General features: G+C 31.7%; 2 protein-coding genes across 2 annotated transcripts; both read left to right on the forward strand.

Moving 5' to 3' along the window:
* The first annotated feature begins 345 nt into the window (after positions 1 to 345).
* Positions 346 to 3,478, forward strand: LOC137826556 (laccase-17). Its single transcript, XM_068632557.2, has 6 exons — positions 346 to 549; positions 653 to 804; positions 884 to 1,128; positions 1,240 to 1,368; positions 1,656 to 2,624; positions 3,061 to 3,478. The coding sequence occupies exons 1-6, from the start codon at positions 421 to 423 to the stop codon at positions 3,189 to 3,191; spliced, it is 1,755 nt and encodes a 584-aa protein (XP_068488658.1). The 5' UTR covers positions 346 to 420; the 3' UTR covers positions 3,192 to 3,478.
* A 1,383-nt stretch (positions 3,479 to 4,861) lies between these two features.
* Positions 4,862 to 8,327, forward strand: LOC137826687 (uncharacterized). The gene is made up of 4 exons (XM_068632758.2): positions 4,862 to 5,028; positions 7,167 to 7,471; positions 7,714 to 7,977; positions 8,120 to 8,327. The coding sequence occupies exons 1-4, from the start codon at positions 4,991 to 4,993 to the stop codon at positions 8,191 to 8,193; spliced, it is 681 nt and encodes a 226-aa protein (XP_068488859.1). The 5' UTR covers positions 4,862 to 4,990; the 3' UTR covers positions 8,194 to 8,327.
* The last annotated feature ends 1,250 nt before the right edge of the window (positions 8,328 to 9,577 follow it).

A 9,577-nucleotide genomic window follows, 5' to 3' on the forward strand; every position in this document is an offset into this window, starting at 1 on the left:
ATGTTACTGTCGAATCTTTGAGTTATGATGACATGTAACATTTCCATTAAAGGATAACAAAATCTATTGGGTTGGGGGAATTTGATCTGGTATCATTACGTGTTTTACAAGGGTCATTTTAGAAAATGAAGTTATAGACTATCCATATAATATAATCTGGCTTGTAAAGTACTCTATATTCTTAACCATCACCATCACCAGCAGCTAGCCAGTGGCATGGTTCAAGTGTGGAACATTGTTGCTGAAGCCATTCCAAGTCTGTAATGTCTCATTTTCAACCACCTAATTATAATCCTACTAATTCCATGTCTACTATATAAGCTGCCTCGTTTTCTTGTTCTCTTCATCCCAAGAACAAACATCAAAATCTATTGTCTAGTTGAATAGCTTCAAAACAAGATTTACAAGAGAAAAGAGGAAATGTTTTGTGCTTATCTCAGCATGCGAGGCTTCATGAAGGCAATGTTTCTTATGTTATTTGCTCTCATGATACTGCCAGAGCTAGCTCATGGAAAGCATGCAAGAGTCACTAGGCACTACAAGTTTAACGTATGTGCAAATGCATTTCATTGCATGTTTCTGATACAATGAGATGCTTTCAATTCAATTTCTTTTTAGTGATTGTAACACTTCTCCTTTGTGTTTTGCTCAGATCAAAATGCAAAACTTCACAAGGCTATGCCAAACAAAGAGCATTGTAACTGTCAATGGACAATTTCCTGGTCCTAGAATCATAGCAAGAGAAGGGGATAGAGTTGTGATTAAAGTGGTTAACCATGTTCAGTACAATGTTTCCCTTCATTGGTATTGTTATATAACTAAACCCCATGAACCAATTTGTTGTGATTGTCGGCATTTTCTCAACATTTGATTAATTTTTCAGGCATGGAGTTCGCCAACTGAGAAGTGGCTGGGCAGATGGACCTGCCTACATCACACAGTGTCCAATTCAGAGAGGCCAGAGTTATGTGTACAATTTTACTGTCATTGGCCAAAGAGGAACATTGTGGTGGCATGCACATATCTCATGGCTTAGAACAACCCTTTATGGTCCCATTGTCATTCTTCCCAAAAGACATGTTCCTTACCCTTTCACTCAACCCTTCAGGGAAGTTCCCATTGTATTGGGTAAGTTGAGATCCTAAAAAAAACTACATCAGAGAATTTAGTGTCACTATGAGCTCTACATGTTAGAAACTTGACCTTTTTTCTGATACGCAAAGCTGTATAAAATGGCAGGAGAATGGTGGAAAGCAGACACAGAAGCAATTATAAATCAAGCAACTCAAACAGGATTGGCACCGAATGTCTCAGATGCTCACACCATCAATGGTCTTCCAGGTCCTGTCTCCAACTGCCCAGCCAAAGGTAAGAACATAGTAAGGAAAAGTAAATAAGTAAATAGTCTATGCATTAATAATATAAAGAGTTTAAATTAACTGTTATATGGTAATAAGCTTTTTGACTTTTACAATAGTTATCATAAAATTTGTATTAGAGATAATTTCTGAATGTTGATGATTCAAGATTGTTTTACATTGAAATTAAAGTTAAAATAAAAAGATGAAAGAAAAACACAAACATTGTCAATTTCTTAATCATATATGATTATTGATAGTTTTCATTTCATTAAGTTAAATTGTCTATTTCTTCAGATACTTTCAAGCTCAAGGTGAAGCCTGGGAAACCATATCTGCTTCGTCTGATCAATGCTGCACTTAATGATGAGATGTTCTTCAGCATAGCCAACCACACCCTCACTGTTGTGGAAGCTGATGCTGTTTATGTAAAGCCCTTCAGCACAAAGATTGTTCTGATCACACCTGGTCAAACGGTCAACGTCCTTCTCAGAGCAAAATCCAAGGCTCCAAATGCCACATTTGCCATATCTGCAAGGCCCTATGCTACAGGTCCAGCTGCTTTTGACAACACCACAGCAACAGGGTTTCTTGTGTACAAGAAACCTTCACTTTCAAGCAACAAGTCAAACACCAAGAAGCTTCCTCTTCTTAGACCAGTGTTCCCTAAATTCAATGACAGTGTCTTTGCAATGAACTTCCACAACAAGGTGCGCAGCTTGGCCAATGCAAGATTCCCAGCAAAGGTTCCAAAAACTGTTGACAGGCGCTTCTTCTTCACTGTTGGCTTAGGACTCAGCCAATGCTCAAAAAACCAACAATGCCAAGGGCCTAATAACACAAGGGTAGCTGCTGCTGTTAACAATGTGACCTTTGTGATGCCAAACATTGCCTTACTCCAAGCACATTTTTTCAACCAATCCAAGGGAGTGTACACAACTGATTTTCCTGCTAACCCTCCTTTCAAATTCAACTACACTGGCACTCCACCAAGCAACATCATGGTGAGTAGTGGGACTAAGGTAGTGGTGTTGCCATTCAACACCAGTGTGGAGTTGGTCCTTCAGGATACAAGCATTATTGGAGCTGAGAGTCACCCACTTCACCTTCATGGTTTTAACTTCTTCATTGTGGGTCAAGGCAATGGAAACTTTGACCCCAAAAGGGACCCCAAAAAGTTCAACCTGGTTGACCCTGCTGAGAGGAACACTGCTGGTGTGCCATCTGGAGGGTGGGTTGCTTTGCGCTTTCTTGCAGACAATCCAGGTGGGTACCATACAATTACACAAGAGTTAACTAAATTAATACACTCTAATATCCAATTACATATTACATAAATGGTTTCTGATTTATTCATATTTATCTAATCGCTATCATTAAAGATTTCTAATTGATTGATAGCTCAATTAAACTCATTTATCTACTTTCTTTACTTAAAAATGTACATTTAATATCATGTTAGACATCTATTAAGGGACAACATTAAAAAAAAGTTTAATGATATAGTTCTTCCACCAACTTCTTCTAGTAGAAGATTGCTTTAATGGATTACTTCGAGAACCGGAATCAACTTTGAAAGACTACTATATAACATTATAATAAAAGGAGTACCAATCTAACATGAAGTCTATCTTCGAAGAACCATATTCAGGAATTTCTGTGTAATTCATTGTTAGAGATTGTAACATCATCTGCTGAACAGGTGTTTGGTTCATGCATTGCCACCTTGAAGTGCATACCAGTTGGGGCTTGAAAATGGCATGGATAGTTCAAGATGGAAAGCGGCGAAACCAGAAGTTGCCACCTCCACCCTCTGATCTCCCTAAGTGTTGAGAAGATAGACACCTTAATGTTCTACTTTTCTTTGCCTGTTTTTGGGGTTAGATTTTGAAGTATTCGATCCTGGCTTTTGATTTCAATTTTGTCTACATCCTTTTCTTTTTGGAATTACTTTCTTTTGTACCCAAAAAAAATGTTAGGGGCAATTAGATTCTTGTGTATGTGGTAAATCTAGTTAGAGAATTGAGTGGAGTTGTATGTAGGTTTTCGTATTCAATTATCAATTTTGATTTGTAATACTTTTGCCAACAACGGTATTGTAAAAGGATCAATTTATATTACTTTGGTATCTTATGCAAGTTAATAGAAATCTCTACTTAAGAAATAAATACAGAATTTAAATATTATTTAGATGCCTAACTATATGTCTATTTTGGAATTTAAAAAAATGATTTTGAATGATGCTAAAAAGAATAATTTTGGGGCAGACATGAGTAATCAAGTTAGGAGTGGAATTAATTGGTAATTATTGTGATATAGGAAAAAAAAATAGCATTATTTAAGTAAAATGATGATAGAGTAACATTTTAATTTGTTCCTTAAAAGTGTTACAAAGGAAATCAAATTTTCGCTCCGTTGTAGATAAGTGAGAAGGCATATTAGAGGGGAACCTGCCGATTTTTTGTTGGAGTCAGTCACTTTACACATGAGCTCGCGTGCCATCATCTTCACAAGTTAAAAACTGTTATTAATGCATTTCTTTTATATAGGTTTTGCTCTTGAATAGATCTAGATTTCTTAGGAACCTTTTTCAATTATTAAAACTTGCGCAAAAACAAATTTTTAAATCTGATTACGATTCTATAAATCACAAAATTAGGTAAGAACGTGGTTGATGCCATTGTAATTTTGGTTCCAAGGCAAACTTTGTATAAAACTTACTAATAACAAAATTTCTTCATTTTTAACATTTTTAACATTTTTAAATATAATTCTATTGTTACTTAAAACTTATTAAAAAAATTTAAAAATATTCTTCTAATATCTTAGTTAGGGAGTGGATAACTTTTAATAAAACTTAATTAATATTAAATATATGTTACAATTAAGCTTAGTTGAGTCCCCAGGAATATTTGTTTAATGTACATATCACTAGGGTTAGAATCTAGCTACAAATAATAGTTTTTTATAATGTGGTGAATTAAAATGATTTTTTTATTAATAAATATTCATATTTAATACTTAACTGTATAAAATCAGAATTGTATTAAAAACACATATTTATAAGAAAAATATGGTTATGTTAGAGTAAGTGAATTAAAGCATAAAAGAATATTAGAAGTGTAATAATTTTTTTTATTAATTACAATTCATTAAAATAATAAAATATTGAATCTCATACTTTATTTAATAATTTAAACTTATTTAATTGATTATTAAAAATAATAAAATTATTGAAAATCTCATAATTTATTTAACAAATCTTTCTAATGTTATATTTTATAATAAATTTTTATTAATAAAATGTGTTAAGAAAATAGGTTAGTGTGTTTCTACACTTATTTTTTTGATCATTGAGAAGAAGAAAAAACACATTTTATTACCCTATGCCCAAGATAAAGTGATTTTGACATGGTTACTTTCTTGGTGCTATGCACGCGCCATGGAGTGTGTGGGCAAAGACCAACAAATAAAGAGACAATGGAAGTGTGGATGTTATATTCTCGGATATACTAAGCATGACATCTTTAAAGTTTGCACTTTTCAGAGGTTATTTCTCTCAGGCTCGTTGCCTCTGAAACTTGTCTTTAATTTTCTGTGTTCTATCACAGTTTTTGGTTTTCTAGATCCAGATGGAGGAAATCAAGGACAACCCTTCTCGAGTTAACAGGTTTCACTCTCTATCTGGGTCTTCAAGATTTTTCGCTCTTCTTCTTTCTACAAATGTTTGATCCTTGATTGTTCCACCCTTTCCTGCATTTTATGTTCTAGGTTATTTTTTTGTGAGAAGGGTTGAATGACCCATCTTTTATTGTATATTTGATGACACTGTTGTTCTCATCCAGTGTGGTATACTAATGAAAACCTTGATGCTGATGTCAGTTGCTGAATAAAGAAAATTCTGCTGCTAGAAGGAGATTTAGGGTTGATTTTTCTATGCGTACTTTTATTTTTTATTTTTGCTTTAAGAAGCTTATGTGATACAAGTATGTTTTAAGATAATAAAATTAGAACATTTCTAAAATATTGATTTTTTTATTATTCTTGTTTTTCTTTTACATTTTCCATCTGTTTCTTCATTCTTACTTGTTTTTATGAAATTTATTTTATAAATTTATTTTTAAAAATTAAAATGCAAAATCGCACCTACACACCATTAGTTTAGTTCCTTCAAGCCCAAAATAAGATTGTTTAGTTAATCTGATTATGTGCTTTAAATAGCAGCTATCTAATTAGTCACTTTTAGTGGAATCAAGTTGAGTCTATCCTCTTAACAGCGTTTTTATCAGCTAAAATTTGAAGTGTACTTCAACTCGGACCAATGTAATCTTGGTGTTAAGACCAGTGATTTGATAAAACATTTATAGTTTCATAGTCTATTTTTATAAATTATACAAAAAAATACCATTTTTTTAATTTGTGGCCTTTGTTAAAGGTTTGTACTAGAAACACTCAAAACATGTAAATTTACTTTGAATAGTTAAGCTTTAGACTTGTAGCTATGTGCTTGTTTGTGCAGAATGTGCTGTAATCAGTAGATAGAATTATGATTGCAGATGTACTTTCTGGATTGTAATTCAGTACATAATATATGGGATTTACTTCTTTGGGCAGTATCTTTTGGTGTTTGTTTCCTATTATGAGAACCTTCAAAATTTCAATCCTCAACTCAACCATACATTTAAATTCCAAAAATGATTAGACATTTGAGAAAAAGATGTCTTTTACCCTGCTGGTTATTTGTAAGATGAGAATGTTTCACTAGCAATACAAGAACAGCTATTTTGGGAAGTTTTAATTTGTTTGTTGATGTATAATAACAAGCTGTGGAGTCTACAAATGGTTTCTCACATCTTAGTTGTCCTTCCTGCATATATTTCTGTAAAAAGCTTAGCCTTTGAATTGTCATTTTTTAATTGTTTATATTTTGGCACGTACTACAGGAATGGTTGCAAAATATTATTGTTTTATTCAAGAATTCCTCCATGTGTACAGTACAGGAATGGTTGCAAAATATTATTGTTTTATTCAAGAACTCCTCCATGTGTACAGTATAAAAGTGTTGAAAATGTCGACAGGGCATTATAATGTGTTCCAGCTATATTTGCACCACTGAAAATGCCTGATCATGAGTAAAATTAAGAAGAATGATATAACTACAGAAGTCCTTTCCACTTAGTGAAATAGCTATATCAAACGACTTCTATCATACTATGTCTGGAAGTATATTTTTGGAATCACCATTTATGCGTGTAAAAACTACTTTGATGGAAGTGATTTTCTTTGTCAACCCATTAGAGTGAAGGAACTGATTGTTTCCTGCCTTACATATTATGTAATTTGGGTTGTGCTGTGTCATTTGTTCTTTAAAATGTTAATCATTAAGCTTTTTCCTTGTTGCAGAAAATAGATAACAGATTGAATTTATCCTTTGTTTGTCAGACATGACTTGATTATTATGATCTAATATAGGAATATGTCTTATATGATCAAGAAGACACGACTATATGATCTAATATGGGACTTTGATCTCAATCATCAAGACATTGATTACAAATTACAATATATACCTTCCAACTTGTAGGTACTATTGTGCCTTTTCAAATCAAAAGTTTCATAAGAAATCAAGCAACTAATGGGTTTTTACTGGCTTACCTACCTACCTTTTTGCCACTTCCCTCTCATGATTCGTAGACATTAGTTGAATAATTTTCCTCTGTTTCTTGTTTTAATTATGTCCTTTTCTTTCTGGCAGTCCTTGTTTTATCCTTTTCTTTTATTCTGACATTTTTCTATTACTCTTTTCAGATACCAGGTGAATGGAATTGACGACCTTAACATTGTGGAATGGAAAAAGAAAAGAAAATTACAGAGTGATCAGTTGGATTTGCTTAGACCAAAACATAAATGCTGGGTTGGAAGTTACTCTCCTGGACATGCTTCAATGTTTGATGAAAATCCAATTTTAGAGGGCATTCACAACTACACAGGTGAAAGGTCTGAACCTGAATCTGCCAAAGACAGCAATAGTTTTATGGAAGACTGTGATACTGCTGTGTCCGTAAATAAAGAAGCCACACATGAGACAGATTGCGAAAATTCATACTTATATGGTAGGCCTTCCATTTCTTTGGTTGATTGGGATTGACTATAATGTTAGTTACACAAATGTTACTCTTGCACACTTCCCTTTTACACCATTATGTTGAAAAGGGTGAGAGTTATCCCTCCCCTTAACTCAATTTTTTTACCATAAAAAGGTTATGTGTAAGAGTAAAGGGTACAAAATCAAGTCTAGGATAAGATGATCCCGATAATGCTTAGGGTAACTCCAGCTCTTTGGATGTATAAACAGTAAATAAGGTGAGCTATATGGAAGAGGAAGCATTTGTTGACAGTGAATGCATTCCACATTATGCTGATACCGATGAACAAGCTTTGAACACTGATGAGGAACATCTTCTGGGGATAGGAGACTTTACAGGTCGTGAATGCTCAGAATATGGCAAAGAAAGCAATGAGTACCCAGTAGATAAGGAATTCGAAGATTTTCTCTTTTCCAGTGGGGTGGATCCTAATGTGTATGTCCTTTCATCTGGAAGATGGAATGTAAATCAAGGTATTGGGCTTGTTCTCGACTGTTAATATACACGAAGATTATTTTGCCCTGCTAGCACTTGTTAAATTAGTTTCAAGGCTAACTGCATTTGATAAAGTTTTTAGTTATTGCTGGTTAACGAATAAAAATGTTTTCAATGCAGAAGTTCAATCAACCTCAAGACCGCCAACAATTGATCAAGAGTTTGAGGAGTACTTTTCTATGCTTATGCTCTAGGACAGTTTTCCTACGAAGGGAGTATGTATAAATGTATAATGCTTAAAACAGCTGTTGTATGTACTAATTGTACGAAGATTTAGTAGTTTTAATAACAATTGCAGTAGTTGTAATACGAGATTTCTTCTTATGTCCTTCCTCCTCTCTTTTATCACCATTCACTTTCATAATTTATAAACTGATAAACAATCTGTTATTTATAGCTGGCGTTTCATTTGCCATAACACCAAATGAGGCTAAAAGAAAAGTTTCTTTCGCATTTTGAACCAAAATATTGTTTTCCAAGTAATAATTTGTTCCATGATTATTAATTAGTTTCATTTTACAATTTTAATATTATTATTTGTCACTCAGTTATTGACTAAAATTTAGGACAATAATTGAAACAACCTTATAATCCATTTATTCTTTTAAGAAAGCGTGTTGTCTCTCGAGGTGGGAGAAGGTGATGTGGTTGATGGGTATATGTAGAAAGTAATTCTTCAATAATTAACTTAAGAACATTTAAAATTATAAATATACAAGTAAATATGAGAATTCACTCTGTTTTTCTTATTGGATTGATTTGTATTTATAGGAGTTAAGACCGAGGTATTTAAATGATATTTAAAATAAATAAGAAAAAAATTGATTATTGAATACACTACAAAAAAAAATCAGTATTATTTATGGATTTTTACTCACGGATCTGAGTTCGTAGGTAAAATCAGCAACCTACGGATATTACCTAGGAACAACATTACCTATGGACATTACCCACAGATTCTGAATTCGTAGATAAATTCAGCATTACCTAACAACTATTACCCACATATCTTATTACCTACCAACTTTTACCTACGAATCTCTATTACCTACCAACTATTACCCACGAATCTCTATTACGTACCACCTATTATCATAATAATTATATACATAACATTAAAAATATTAATATATTATGAAGAATTATAAAATCATAATTTATAATATTAATAATATTTAAAATATTTAATAATATTAATAATATTTAACAATATTAATAATATTTAATAATATGAATAGTATTTAATAATATTAATAATATTTAATAATATGAATAATATTTAATAATATGAATAATATTTAATAATATGAATAATATTTAATAATATGAATAATATTTAATAATATTAATAATATTTAATAATATGAATAATATTTAATAATATGAATAATATTTAATAATATGAATAATATTTAATAATATGAATAATATTTAATAATATGAATAATATTTAATAATATGAATAATATTTAATAATATTAATAATATTTAATAATATGAATAATATTTAATAATATTAATAATATTAATAATATTAATAATATTTAATAATATTAATAATATTTAATAATATTAATA

This window comes from Phaseolus vulgaris, chromosome 8 (genome assembly GCF_051622355.1).
Source record: "Phaseolus vulgaris cultivar YP4 chromosome 8, ASM5162235v1, whole genome shotgun sequence".
Lineage (NCBI taxonomy): Eukaryota > Viridiplantae > Streptophyta > Magnoliopsida > Fabales > Fabaceae > Phaseolus > Phaseolus vulgaris.

Coding starts and splice junctions, on each gene's coding strand:
- LOC137826556 (XM_068632557.2), top strand. CDS start 421: ATGTTTTGTGCTTATCTCAGCATGCGAGGCTTCATGAAGGCAATGTTT. Junction 550..652: donor CTAGGCACTACAAGTTTAAC/GTATGTGCAAAT, acceptor TGTTTTGCTCAG/ATCAAAATGCAAAACTTCAC. Junction 2,625..3,060: donor CTTTCTTGCAGACAATCCAG/GTGGGTACCATA, acceptor TCTGCTGAACAG/GTGTTTGGTTCATGCATTGC.
- LOC137826687 (XM_068632758.2), top strand. CDS start 4,991: ATGGAGGAAATCAAGGACAACCCTTCTCGAGTTAACAG. Junction 5,029..7,166: donor AACCCTTCTCGAGTTAACAG/GTTTCACTCTCT, acceptor TACTCTTTTCAG/ATACCAGGTGAATGGAATTG. Junction 7,472..7,713: donor CGAAAATTCATACTTATATG/GTAGGCCTTCCA, acceptor ATGTATAAACAG/TAAATAAGGTGAGCTATATG.